At 38.5% G+C, this 14,879-nt stretch overlaps 3 protein-coding genes across 3 annotated transcripts; all 3 read left to right on the top strand.

Moving 5' to 3' along the window:
- Positions 1-1,502: 1,502 nt before the first annotated feature.
- On the top strand, positions 1,503-9,574 carry LOC110819593 (small COPII coat GTPase SAR1A-like). The gene is made up of 3 exons (XM_022048832.2): positions 1,503-1,868; positions 2,167-2,298; positions 9,028-9,574. Exons 1-3 carry the CDS (start codon positions 1,740-1,742, stop codon positions 9,346-9,348), a joined length of 582 nt encoding a protein of 193 aa, XP_021904524.2. The 5' UTR covers positions 1,503-1,739; the 3' UTR covers positions 9,349-9,574.
- Positions 9,575-11,633: 2,059 nt separating this feature from the next.
- LOC148253683 (uncharacterized) lies at positions 11,634-12,504 on the top strand. Its single transcript, XM_088220311.1, has one exon. The coding sequence runs from the start codon at positions 11,802-11,804 to the stop codon at positions 12,294-12,296; it is 495 nt and encodes a 164-aa protein (XP_088076437.1). The 5' UTR covers positions 11,634-11,801; the 3' UTR covers positions 12,297-12,504.
- Positions 12,505-12,633: 129 nt separating this feature from the next.
- LOC110819534 (multidrug resistance protein ABC transporter family protein) lies at positions 12,634-14,471 on the top strand. Its single transcript, XM_088220310.1, has one exon. It carries the CDS (start codon positions 13,573-13,575, stop codon positions 14,182-14,184), a length of 612 nt encoding a protein of 203 aa, XP_088076436.1. The 5' UTR covers positions 12,634-13,572; the 3' UTR covers positions 14,185-14,471.
- Positions 14,472-14,879: the final 408 nt, after the last annotated feature.

Raw genomic sequence — 14,879 nt, 5'->3', positions numbered from 1 at the left:
GCCTCCTCCATACGCCCTCACTCACACACAACAGCTCCTCTCCCTCACAGACCGCACTCACACACACCGCACTCCTCCCTTTCTCTCCTCCCGCGGCCTAACCTCCTCCATACGCCTTCAATCACACACAATAGCTCATCTCCCTCACAGACCGCACTCACACACACGCACTCCTTCTTTCCCCTCCTCCCACGGCCTAACCTCCTCCATTCGCACTCACGCACACACAATAACTCCTCTCCCTCACAGACCACACTCACACACACTGCACTCCTTCCTTTCTCTCCTCCTACGGCCTAACCTCTTCCATACGCCCTCTCTCACGCACGACCTCACCTTTCCCTCACATACCTCTCTTCTACGCCACATTTTTTTTCTCTCACTCCTTCCGCGGTCTAACCTCCTCCATACGCCTCCACTCACGTTCACACAGCTCCTCTACCTACAGTAAATTTTCAAATCCACATCAACTAACAAGAAACTTAAAATTACCGTACCTCCCATTTCCATCTTCTTTCCTCCCGCTGATCGCACTATCACCGTCCTCTTTCTTCTTCTCTCTCCCTTCTCTTTCCTCTCCGCTCCGACTCCTTTCTCTCTCTTTCTCGAACCTTCTTTTCTCTTTCTTTTTCCTCCCCTCCCTTATTTGTTTTCTCTTTTCTTTTTTTTCCCTTATTTCTTTCTTTTCTTTTTCGTCTCCTATTTATACCTCACCTGTCTCATCAAAACAACGTCGTTCCCCCCCTCCCCCCCTTTTTTTTTTATTTCTTCAATTACTACATTATATATGCATATAAGATTATTTTTTGATATTAATATAAATATATTTACAATATAAAATAAGAACTTAAAAATAAATGATTATTACAGTTAACATATTAAAATATAACTAACAATTATAAATTAACACAATTATAAGTAACTTAGTGGTACATATTCGATAATCACGTACCGGAGTATTTTTTTTCTCGTATATATAATTTTATTTTAATAAATATTTATTTTTTAAATTACTCATAAAGACTGAATAAATATATTACATTACATTTTAAATAGATTCATTATAATTTAATAGCTGGAAAAAAACTTTTAAAATATCAAACTGAAAATTGTTTATTCAGAAAAAAATATAACTATCTGGCCAAGTTAATTCAGTGCATGGATTTAATCAAATACATGCTTTAAATTATATGTTATTTATGAAAATGTAAATAAGTTTTACATGTGTAGGATAAGTTAAAATATAAAAGATGATACTTCGAAACTTATTATATAATTTTATAATAATTCTTACTCTTATACTATTAATTAATTTTTATGATTAATATACGTATAGTTCAAAAATAAAAATATGAAGTATTTTAGGTAGCAAATGAATCTAAACTTAAAGAAAACAAATAAAAAACCGGAAAAAGAAAAAACTCGGATGATGAGAGACCTTTTTTTTTTTATCGGCATTGCGTAGTATTTTAATGAATTACGGTGGGACAAAAACGACGTCACATAACATGAAAGTAGCGGCTCTGCAACGCAACTAGTCTAAGAATGCCAATCACTTACCAGGCCGGAGGTTCCTGCTAATCTCTTCCAATTTCTCATTGTCCTGCAGCTTCCTCCTCTCTTCCAGCTTCTCCATCTTTGTCTCCAGCTCCAAGGAGGTCCAGACGTAAATTTGGAAGTCTTGTTCGCTTCACTCTGTATCTTCGATTAGATTACAAAAGAGAAAAGAGTAAAAAACCATGTTTCTAGTAGACTGGTTCTACAGTGTTCTTGCTTCGCTCGGATTATGGCAAAAAGAGGCAAAGATTTTGTTCCTGGGCCTCGATAATGCTGGTAAAACAACTTTGCTTCACATGTTGAAAGACGAGGTTTGTTTTTGTTTCCCTACTACTTTGCTCTTGTAGTCTAGGAATTCCTGATTCTAATCGATCGACTTCTTCTTCATAGGTTACTGATATTTCTTGTGTTTATGTTTAGTCTAACATAGTTACTCTGTTTATTTTGCATGTTCGAAAATTTAAAATTATTCCGAAAGGATTCATGGTTTTCATTGTGATATATGTATGATATTTGTTTTCATTCGTTTTCTCGGCAACCAAGCTATTCCGTTTTGCTTTCACCGGGAATTATTGTTTGAGTGATTGATTGATTGTGGCTTGATTTCAGAGGCTGGCTCAGCATCAGCCGACCCAGTATCCTACATCGGAAGAGCTTAGTATTGGGAAAATTAAGTTCAAGGCGTTCGATTTGGGGGGGCATCAGATAGCGCGCAGAGTATGGAAGGATTACTATGCTAAGGTAAGCTTTGACTGTGATTCATCTGAGTTCATCTCTGGTTTTTGTGTCCATGTGATTAATGTCAATTGTTGGCACCTTAGCGGATGGCTGCAGTTCTTGATTAAGCACTTTGCTAGTCCTGCTACTGATCTCGCGTTACCCACTTGTTGCTCAGGCCTTCTTACCCTATTACCTTCGGTTTTAAGTAGGTCAAGGAAAAGGCCCAACCAGGAACCCTAAAGAAAATGTCAATTGTTGCCTTTTTCTATATGCTGCCCTCAGGTTTACTTTCTAGATAAATCAATTTATACCCATTTCTGAAATTTTCATCACCTATAAAGGTTTCCTGTTTGTTTATTCATACCAATTTCGATTTGACATCCTTTTGCAGTTGCCACCTATGTGTCAGCGTTGGATGTCATCAGAGTGTTTTATCATTGTAATGGAGTGTTATGCTGCAGAAAGATTGGATCTTATGTTTGCTTCTGTTTTCTTATATTTCCTAATTCTTTTCATAGTGTTCCTTGGTGGTCTTTGATGTTTTATCTATTTATTGTTCATGTCTAATTGATGGTTGCAGTTATGATGTCATTATGTATTACTGGTGACACTTTATGTTTGTCTTATGTTCAAGTATGCATATTAGTAGTACTCCTTCACCCTCCCCTAATTTCCTTCTGGATGGCTTCCTTGCATTGTCCTTGAATCCATTTGTATATGATAAGCCCCGAAGATCTCGACGGATCCCCACCAAGAATCCGAAGTATCTGGACTGATAACCGCCTGCCCGATCAACTCAGAATCTGCAGCAAAACAGAACAACCTCCAGAACTGTTCAACCCAAATCCCGCGATCTGCTCGGCCACTCTTCCTCTAGCAATTTTCTGATTTGTTCTTTGATTTCCATGTATCCTTAATTCTTATCCAGCAACGTAGAAGTAGGAAATTTCACGGTACTGCAACTTCATCGATAAAGTAGATCAATTTTATAAAAACTCTTCTTGGTTCTTTCTCACAAAAAGCAGAAAAACTACTTACCATTCGATGCTTTGACTGGGACCTAACATTGGTATCAGAGCTCGACTACAATGGCGACTAACAAAGAGTGTATTGAAAATCTGGAAGCAGGTCTTGGTGGCTTGCAGGATAGGTTTAGCCGCATGGAAGTTGGGCTTGCTGATAAGCTGCGACTGATAGAAGACAACCTCAAAAGTCTGTCAGATTCCATTGCGTCTAGCTGCGAAGTGTCCAACAGCAACCAGCTGAGTCGCCCCGGTACACTGCAACTGGTACGTGAAAGAGCACCTGAATGCGAAGAAGGAAGACCATCGATCTTCCCCAAACTGACCAAGCTCGAGTTTCCTTCCTTCTCCGGTAGCGATCCCACTGAGTGGCTCAATTGGGTAGGACAGTTCTTTGACTTCCAAGCAACAGCAGCATCGAACCGTGTTGCCCTTGCCTCCTTCCACCTTGAAGGGGAGGCCAACTACTGGTGGCAGTGGCAAAGCAAAACCAACAGAGAGGAGGGCCGAGTGGTTGATTGGGCCACCTTCGAAGAGGAATTATGGGCCAAGTTCGGCATGACCGAGTTCGAGGAGTGCGATGAGGCCTTGTTGCGCATCAGGCAGACTAGCCCATTAAGGGAGTATCAACAAGAATTCGAGCGTCTGGGCAACCGGGTACACAGTTGGACCCAGAAGGCCTTGGTAAGTACCTTCATTGGTGGGCTTAAGCCCGAACTCGCAAATAGAATACGCATGTTTCGGCCCAAAACCTTAAAAGACGCGGTTGGCCTAGCCCGAATGCGTGAAGAACAGATGGACCGCCAGAAGAGACTGAACTAGTTGGGGCGAGTTCTGACTGGCTCGACCCCTGGCCAAATAGTTTCCAACACGTTGGTAACTCGAAACCAACAAACCCTACCGGCCCCGACTATGGCAAAACGCATCTCTTAGGATGAAATGCAACGAGGACGTGCTCAAGAAGTCTACTTTAACTGCAACGAGCGGTTCACTGCAGGCCATCGGTGCCGCAAGTCGCAACTACTAATACTCGAAGGTGAGGGTGTCGAAGAAGCTGGCACGGACGAAGTGGAGATTTCCCTCCACACTCTCATGGGGTGGCCTACAGCCCGGACAATGAAGGATCCAACATCCATATGAAGACAGAGGGTCACGGCCCTCATGGACAGTGAGTCCACCCACAACTTCATTAGCAATCGCGTCACAGAACACTTACAGCTTCCCGTGACTCTGACCCCTCCCTTTCTAGTAAAAGTCGCGAATGGAAACCCCATGAAATGCATCGGCCGATTCGAGGACGTACTGATTTGCATCCAATGTATCCCTTTTACCCTCACTTTTTACTCACTGCTATTGATTGGGTTGGATGTAGTGGACGGAGTACAGTGGTTGGAGTCCTTAGGGATGGTGGCATGACTGGAAAAAAAAAACCATGGAAGTAGATGGATAAGCCTCAAAGGCTGTGCGATTTGGGCGCTCCTCCACTCTAGGTGGCGTCTCTTGAAGAGGTTGGCCGAGCACTCCCCAGCCACCACTCTGTATACGCAGTTTATTTTGTGGCAGAAAGCAAACTGCAGAAACCCATGAAGAAACCAGAATTGCAGAGCTTGCTGAAGGAGTTTGTAAATCTATTCGGAAAGCCCGATCAGCTCCCACCTCGAAGAGACATCGATAATAGGATACCCCTCGAGGAAGGTACCGAACTTGTCAACGTTCGGCCCTATCAGTATGCCTACTTCCAAAAGGTGGAAATCGAGAGGCAAGTATATGAGATGCTCAACTCCGGGCTCATACGGCCAAACATCAGCCCTTTTTCTTCTCTGGTTTTGCGGGTACGCAAGAAAGATGGGACATGGCAGTTTTGTACCAACTATAGAGCACTCAATGGTGTCATGATCAAGGATCGTTTTCCTATTCCCACCGTAGAAGACATGTTGGATGAACTGTATGGGGCCATATATTTTACAAAATTAGATCTCATTGCTGGATATCATTAGATCTGAGTCTATTCAGCCAACATCCATAAGACCACATTCAGGACTCACAATGGCCATTATGAATACTTGGTAATTGCCCTTGGGCTTGTGTAATGCACCTTCTACTTTTCAAGCTGTTATGAATTTTACCTTCCGGCCACACTTGCGAAAATTTGTTTTGGTTTTTTTTTATGACATTTTGGTTTATAGCACTGATTGGAAGTCACACATAACCCATGTCCGAAAAGTCTTTGAGATCCTCAGGCAACACAGACTCCTTGTGAAGTGGAAGAAATGTGTCTTCGGTCATCAAGAATTGGAATATTTGGGGCATATCATCACACCAGAAAGAGTTAAGGTAGATCAAGGGAAGATTCAGGCCATGCTCAATTGGCTAAGGCCAACCACCATCATAGAACTCTGTGGTTTTCTGGGACTCATAGGATATTATCGTAAATTCGTCCAAATTATGGGATCATGGCCAAACCCTTGACCAACTTACTAAAGAAGGGGTCCTTTCAGTGGACTGCTGAAGCCGAGACAGCTTTCACCAACCTAAAGCAAGTCATGACCTCTACACCGACCCTGACACCTCCCAATTTCACCAAGCCCTTTCACCATTGAAGCTGACGCCTCCGGTGAAGGAATTGGAGCAATACTCACCCAACAAGGGAAGTCGATTGCCTACATGAGTCGTGCCTTGGGAGCAGTAAAGGCATCCTAGTCCACATACGCCAAAGAGATGCTAGTCATAGTAGTAGCCGTCCAAACTTGGAGGCTTTATCGCAAGTTTTCATCAAAACAGACCAGCGCAGTTTAAAATATCTGATGGAGCAGCGTATTACAACCTCTGAACAACAAAAATGGGTTTCCAAGCTATTCGGCTATGACTACGAGATAATGTACAAGCCAGACAAAGATAATCAAGCAGCTGATGCTCTCTCCTACAACTACAACAGTCCCACCTTGCATGTTCTTTTTACCGCCAACACACCACTTTGGGACAAAATACGAGAAGAGTCCAGAAGCAACCTCTATATACAGAAGATAGGCAAGCTAGCTCGAGAAAACCCGGGACAACCCTACCATGAGAAAGATGGGTTACTCTACAACAAGCATCGGTTGTCATTCCACCCAAGTCCAGTATCATCCCACAACTATTGCAAGCATACCATGACTCACCTATCGGGGGACACTCAGGTATACTCAGAACCTATAAAAGACTTGTACAACAGTTTTATTGGCCTTCCATGAGACAGACAATCCAAGAATATGTAGCCGCCTGTAAAACGTGCCAAAGAGCCGAGTCAGAAACCTTATCACCGACAAGACTATTATAACCTCTACCTATCCCCTGTCAAGTATGGGATGAGATTACCATGGATTTTATTGAATGTCTACTACTTCTAGTAGTGGTAGATCGCCTCAGCAAATCAGCTCATTTCCTGGCCCTAGCTCATCCCTACACGGCCAAAGGAGTAGCAGAAAAGTTTGTTGAGGGAGTAGTCAAATTGCACGGCATGCCACGCTCCATTGTAAGTGACCAAAACCCTATTTTTATCGGTCATTTTTGGAATGAATTCTTCAAACTATCAGGTACAGAACTCAAAGTGAGCTCCTCTTACCATCCCCAAACGGATGGACAATAAGAGTTCGTTAACAGATGTGGAAAACAGTACCTTAGATGTCTCGCCCATCAGCAGCCCAACAAGTGGAACGCCATCCTTTCATGGGCATAATTCTGGTACAATACCACCTACCACTCATCCATCGGAACGACTTCCTTCCAAGCTCTCTATGGCCGACCACTGCCGACTATTCCTTGCTATGTCGGAGGGCTAACAGCCGTAAACAAAGTTGATCAGCAATTAACAGCTAGAGATGAACTACTCCATCAGCTCAAGGCCAACTTACACGTAGCCAACAACCGCATGCAGCAAACAGCAAATATCAAGAGACACCATGTGGATTTCCAGGTTGGTGATTGGGTTTTCCTCCAGCTGCAACCTTATCGACAGCAAATGGTCTTCAAAAGAGCCCTCCAAAAGCTCGCTTGTTGCTATTTTGGACCTTATCAGATCGAGGAAAAAATTGGCTCAGTAGCATACAAACTCAAGCTCCCCCAAGAATCACGCATTCATTCGGTTTTCCACGTATCTCTTCTCAAAAAGAAAATTGGCAGCTCAGTCCTCCCCATTAAGGATCTGCCAACTACCACAGAAGAAGGGAGAATCATCCTCCAACCGGAAGCAATCCTGGACACACGCTGGCTCAAAAAAGGGTCCCAATTTATAGAAGAAAACTTGGTGAAATGGAAACACCTTCCGGCAGAAGATGCAACCTGGGAAGACTCGAAAGAATTGCAAGAGGGGAGTAATAGTAAGCCCCGAAGATCTCGACGGATTCCCACCAAGAATCTGAAGTATCTGGACTGATAACCGCCAACCCGATCAACTCAGAATCTGCAGCAAAACAGAACAGCCTCTAGAACTGTTCAACCCAAATCCCGCGATCCACTCTCCCTCTATCAATTTTCAGCAATTTTCTGATTTGTTCTTTGATTTCCATGTATCCTTAATTCTTATCCAGCAATGTAGAAGTAGGAAATTTCAGTTGTAAGAACTCTATTTAAAGGCACCGCAACTTCATCAATAAAGCAGATCAATTTTATAAAAACTCTTCTTGGTTCTTTCTCACCAAAAGCAGAAAAACTACTTACCATTCCACGCTCTGACAGGGACCTAACAGTATGTACCATTTGACCTAGTCATCTGTATCTGTTTAGCCAAGGTTTTTAGTCTAGCTTCAAGTGTGCAATATGTTTTCACATTCAAATACGTGGTCTTGTTTTGTGAACAGCCAGCATGCAACATGTTCTGCATTTATCACGAAAAATCTCAAAAAACGATATGGCATGACCCCATAAAAATTTCTTTTTTCCCTTGTCCTTCTCTGGTTGTTCTTTTGGTGGTTTTATCCTCCATGGAATAATTTCTTGTAACTTTGAGAAATTTGATTTTGAAGTACAACAATTCTCCTGTATATATTTGGTGTGTTTTCCACCTATCCTTGCTCTCTCCATATTTACGAAGGTAGAATATGGTTCAAATGGTCAAATTTAGATCAAGTCGAAATATACGAAGACAAGTTACCATCTTTTGTTGATGGATTACTGTTGGATGTAATCAGCTGTGAAGGTGTTGGGTTCTGGCCTTGACAATCTGTGAGCTATGCCATTGATGTCTAACTGCAAATGCACCTTCTTCACTGTTTGACCAACCTTTCCATGCCTTATATTCTGACCTTGGCGTGCCATAAGGAGTAAGCATTCAGGTTCCACTCTATTGCAGTTGTAGAGTGAGCTATTTATGGTGCTATTGAACCTGTAATTACATCATAAGGTTGCCGTGATGCTTTAGTTGAAGATCATAGTAGGCTGGTTGGCACAGTTTTGTAGCCAACAAAATGTTGAATAAAATTAGATTATATTTTAATTTGAACCAAACTAGGATATCACAATGAGACTAGGAAATGGCTTATCACCTTCTGCTCCCCCTTCCCTTCTCCCAAACATTTCTTCCCTTGACGTTTCTTGGTCAAGAAAAAGAAAGGAGCTTTGTTTGCTACCGCTGGTTTTCCAGTCTCTTCATTGCTTCTGAGGTGTCTTTCTCAGATTTGATTGTTGAATATTATAATTTTCACTTTCACATCTCTTCAAGTGTTACACTCCCTCCATGCTTGCTGTATTGCAGGTGGATGCGGTGATATACCTGGTGGATGCATATGACAAAGAAAGGTTTCCAGAATCAAAAAAAGAATTGGACGCCCTCCTTTCTGATGAGTCTCTAGCCAATGCCCCGTTTCTTATTTTAGGAAACAAGATTGACATACCATATGCTGCCTCAGAAGATGAGTTACGAAATCATTTTGGCCTGACCAATTTCACCACAGGCAAGGGTAACATAAATCTTGCAGGTACAAACATCCGTCCATTAGAAGTATTTATGTGCAGCATTGTTCGCAAAATGGGTTACGGTGATGGCTTCAAGTGGCTCTCTCAGTACATCAAATAGAGGAGTAGTCTGGTGGTTGCTTATCAGAAGGCATATCATGAAATCCTGGATTTCCACCACGAAACCTACCGTGTCCGGTGGCATGGTGAAGACGCTGTTAATATCCTGCTGTTTGTTCTGGGCTCTTCTTGGGGGGGGGCTCCTTAGGTATGATGTCTCCGTGTTTTGCATCTGTGTTGCAGGTTGTATGGATGTCAGTGCTCCATAAAATTTCCTCGTGGCAGTAGTAATTTGTTCATAAATTTCATAGCTTGCTACATATAGTCTCCTATATGGTTTAGCAGCCAGGTGGTGTGTATTTTGGTTGGTGTATGCAATAGGGCAATGTGAAATATAAAGTAGTGGAAATAAAGTTAAAAATCTCAAGAGCTTTGTGAATTGCGAGTGATCACACGTGTGTGTGTGTGTGTGTGTTTTGTATAAACATATATACTCGCATTGTTTGCTGTATATAATAGTTAGCACTTTGGCTGATAATTGATAAATGCTCTGTTCGTTACTGGTGAAGAACTTAAGAATTGCATTGATTCAAACTTTTTTTTTTCATTATAAACCACTATTTAACATAATTAACATACATTGAAGATTGCAATCGAATTGTCGGGCTATGTTACTATATATCATTGTTAAATTATTTTAGTTTGTATATTCTTTATTTTATAAAAGATGATAAATTTCAGTTTAACTGTGTTCTTATATGTGTTATCATTTAAAAATTATACATATAAGTGTTATGATTAATATATATATATATATATATTATTTAGTTGATGAATGAATGCATTATTTATTTTAAAAAAAAAAAAAACATATTGAAAGAATAAAAATTGTAACAGGTTGGTACTTGTACGTACATTTAATTTTCCGGAGCAACTCAATATTTATGAGCATAGTATATTGTAGGTCTTTTTTTTTTTATATGTTTTTTCAATTATATAATTTTTTTTAATATTAACACAAATAGATCTTGATTTTTTTTTTTAATGAATTTTCAAAGAAATAATTTTTTTTTTAATAGTATTTTATAACATGTATTTATTTTGTATACAACTGTTAATATTAAGAAAATATATAAATAATAATTAAATAAATTAGTTAGATAGAAAAATAAAAATCTAAAAAAGTTAAGGATAGACTGTCTATTTTTAGTATTTTTTTTAAACATTATTTTGAACGTTTTAAAATATGTATAAAAATATATAAATTTTAAAAAATAAAAAACATTTTTGTATAATAAATGTTAACCTTAGCTTTTTCAATTCTTCAAAAATAGTAAATAAAGACTACGTGTATATTGCACCTTCTAGAATATTCCATATCACGCGCGTAGGTATATATAAATATTATTCCATACACGAGATGATGACAAGTGGAAGCATTTCATGTGGAAGTTCAAAAGTCGTTTCACGCTTCGACTCCATTCAAAAAAAGATATTATGGTGCGCTTCCACGTGTAGTAGTCGCCCGGTGATCCACAACCACAATCGTCATAATATCATCAATCACTTTGAAATAATATATATATATACTTTTTTCACAACTACATTAAAGTCACTCTACTCCTACCAATATATTATTTAACTTAAATATTATAGGTTGTTACTTTAACTCTATATAAAATATATATATATTGAAATTTAATTCATTTTAAATATAATAATTTTTTTAAATATATTATTTAACTTAAATTATCAATCTAATTAAATTAAATATTATATATTAATCGTTGTTAGACGAAAAAATTTATTAAAACTTAACATAATTTATTAACTGAATCTCATTAATATATTATTTAAATTAAATTACTAATTGAATTGAATAATTTATTATAGGTTGGTCAGCACTAAATTATAATATGTTATAGAACAAAGAATTATATATTTTTTAATAATATTAAAAGTTAAGAACACAAAATTTTTAATTAATAAATTATTATTTTATTAATTATTGGCACATTCTTAATGTCTAAACAACATTAAAAGAAACTATTGACGGCACACCACTTTCAAACAATAATATTAGACCAATAAACAACATTTGGAACCGATAAATTTAAGGTTAAAAGACCCCTAACGAATGGATAAGTTTTTTTTTTTTTCACAAGACGACCTACTAAATATCCGCGTTTCTAACACTTTGCAAACTCCGTTAACACACGACGTCCACAAATCCTGTCAACACACTCTTCTTTTTACCCTTTTACCTTTGACCTTTTGACTCTTCCGCCAGCTGCATCTCTAATAAGCATGTGCGCGCGTGTGTGTGTGTGTATATATATACATACATAAACACTTCGACACACACACAGACACAACTCCATCAGTCGCTACCCACAAGCTAAGAACTCCTTCTCATCATTACATAACACGAAACCTCAGCTAAAGAATCCTGCTTTGATAGGCTGATCAGATCAACTCAAAGCTCTACTCACGGGAGAGAAAGAAGATATAGACATGGGGAATTTCACTTCGACCGGCTGCTTCGTGCACGACTCGAGAACCAAGAAAACAGCAAAACTTATTGACACCCGGGGAAACCTCAGACAAGTACAGCTACCCATTAAAGCCGCCGAGCTCATGCTAGACGAGCCCGGCCACGTTATTTCTCCAGCGGAGCAACTCCGGTTAACTCGCCGGGTATCTGCCATGCGAGCCGACGATGAGCTTCTAGCGGGTAAAATCTATTTGCTTGTCCCAGTTGGTCGGGTCAACTCTAAGATGAGTGAGGCGGAAATGGCCGTCGCGGAGGCCGCTTGCGCGAGGAAGAAGACGAAGAGTAAGAAGAAGCGAAGTGGGGCCAAGGTTTTACCGGCTGCGCCGGAAGAATTGACGGAGGAAATACAGGGTTTTGAAGGTACTGTTTTGGGCGCGAATGATTCGGGATTTCCCGGTTGCCGGTTGAGAAACTTACGATCGTGGAATCCAGTTTTGGAGCCGATTAATGAATGATGAAGAATTTTGTGTAAATTAATTTTAAAATTTAAAGTGTTTACACCTCAAATTGCTTTATTTTCTGTTATGATGATATAAACAGGAGGTCGAATCTGAATTCAATTTAATTCAGTAGCCTGTTTTATTATATGAAAAGTACTTGGCGTACTAATTCGGTAATTAGCATCATAATATTAAATAATTCAAGAGCTATTTTACTTTTAAATATATATGTATACATGTATATTTTTGTATATGTAGTAGTTATAACTTCCCACAACAAATTGAAAATAGAATACATAAATTTTAAAAAGATTCGTAAATACAATTTGATTAAACCTTTAACTACGATTTTAACTTTTTCAACTTTCTTTTTTAAAACCAAAGTAATTAATATTATAAAATTAAAACTAAATTCCTACCCACCCATTATTAATAAGTATTGCGTGATATTATTGATAACCCTTTTTAGGAATTTACCCAATTTAATTTGAATCATTATTATCTACTTTACGTTTCCAATTTTGAGTATAAAGTGTAGGATCATTTGAAGTGATAAGTTATGTTATGACTCATTTCGAAAATGCAGGTGAATTTAATTTAATTTAAAATTTTATTCGATATGAATATAATTTAGGAAAGAAATATTTTAATTTTAATTAAGTTTATATATAATTTGAAAATTGAATTTTTTGTTATTTATTTATTAATATTGAGAATATATAAGAAATATTATTTAATTAATAATGTGTAAATTACGGTTGATTACCAATCACAATATTGTTTCCAATTTTAGTTTAATAATCAATATTATTAAATTATGAAATATAACTATCAATATTTTTCATCCCCATCGTCAAGTGCTTCTTACCTACCAAATCCAATTTTACTGCAACTTCCAAGCGAAAATAAAAAACAAAATATTAAAAATGACAGGGCTGATAATTTAAAAAAAAAGAAAAATATTTTTTAGTAGTAGTTAATACAGTTACAGTTGAACCGTTCCGGTTTGACTTCTTTTTCACGCATGGACCCCACACGTCTCCAAACCATTTCCCACCGTCAGATCAGTCTCCTACAAACGAACAAGTCAAAAAATTGACGACCGGATCAAAACCCAACAACCCCATCTTCTTTAACGTATAATATTTTACTACCATCACCAATCAGTGCCACCAGAGTCCGTCATTAATAAAGCTTCAACAACATGGAGCCGTTTAACGAAATCCACCTTCCCCAACACACAGAATTATATAACTAACCCGAATTTAAGTCGGATTAATCAAAACAAGTCATGGGAAACTACATCAGATACCGTCCATCTGCAAAGACCACTGGCAGGGTCATCCTATTGGACGGCACTCTGCAGGAGTTCGAGGAGCCTGTGACGGCGGCGGAGCTAATGCTGGAGCACCCACAGCAGGTGGTGGTGGAGCTCCATTCTGCAGCTATCGAGAAACGGCGGCCAACTCCATTACCCGCGGACAAGAAGCTGGACAAGAACAAAGTCTACCTAATGCTGCCGATTAAGCAGGGAAAACCGGCGGCATTGACGGCCGAAGAAGCTCGTCGGATTCTTTTCGACGTGAAGGCAGCATTGAAGACGTCGGCTATGGGTTTATCGTCGTCAAAGCTGCTTCTTGCTTTGTTTGCTGGGAATATTTGCGCTGCTGGAGGTGCTGCGGGGAAGAACATGGGTGGAAAAGGGAGAGTGCGGGTGGAAAGTGATGAGGAGAAGCCACCGGCAGTGGAGGTGGTAAGGTGTTTGCCGGAGTTTATGCCGGAAAATATAGAGGGGATACCGGAGTACTTGAGTAGGCAGATTTCAGGGAAAGGATGGAAACCAAGCTTGGATACCATAACGGAGAAGAAAGCTGGGACAAAGATGTCTCATTGGTTGCTTTAGAGAGAGAATTCGGTTGCAGAAAAATATTATATAATCGAATCTTTGATATAGTCTCTGGTTCGCTATGATTATAATCAGGTGAGAAGAAATATATATATCCAGTTAAATAAATTATTATTCTTTTTTCTGTCATGAAAATCGGGAATCGATGAATTTGCACGTGATTTTAGTAAGTTGGGGCATTTTTACAAATAGAGTATTCGTAAGAGGTAAAAATAAATTAAGAACCTCATAAAAACGGTGTCGTTTGGTTTATTAGGAGATTTTGATATTTAAGAGCCTGTTCAAATAAGGCCCAATACTGTTGCAGTCGAAAATAACTTGTGGGCCTTTGGTACTTTTAGAAAGAGGGTGATGCAATTTTATTTCTATATGCTTAATAACTGACTTTTTTAAAATAAAAAATAAAAAAAATTCAAATAACATATAATTTCACTGATTTGATTTTATAAATTATTTTTGTTTTTTTATAAATTTCATATTTAAAAATTTAAGTACATAGATTTTAAAAAAGTTAACAGATTATTATCTAAAATAGAAAGTAAGTTACTATATACACTGAATTGTCACCACCAAAATAAAATAATAATACATTTAACTTGTAATATAGTTAAATAATGGAGTCTAAAACTCATTTTTACCATGCCATAAAAAAAATTTAAGATTTGATTATAATTATAATGTATGATATATTA

Source organism: Carica papaya, chromosome 5, assembly GCF_054855325.1.
Source record: "Carica papaya isolate Zhongbai chromosome 5, ASM5485532v1, whole genome shotgun sequence".
Taxonomy (NCBI): domain Eukaryota; kingdom Viridiplantae; phylum Streptophyta; class Magnoliopsida; order Brassicales; family Caricaceae; genus Carica; species Carica papaya.
The sequence above is the reverse complement of the archived record's forward strand: the minus strand, read 5'-3'. Positions and strand labels throughout refer to the sequence as shown.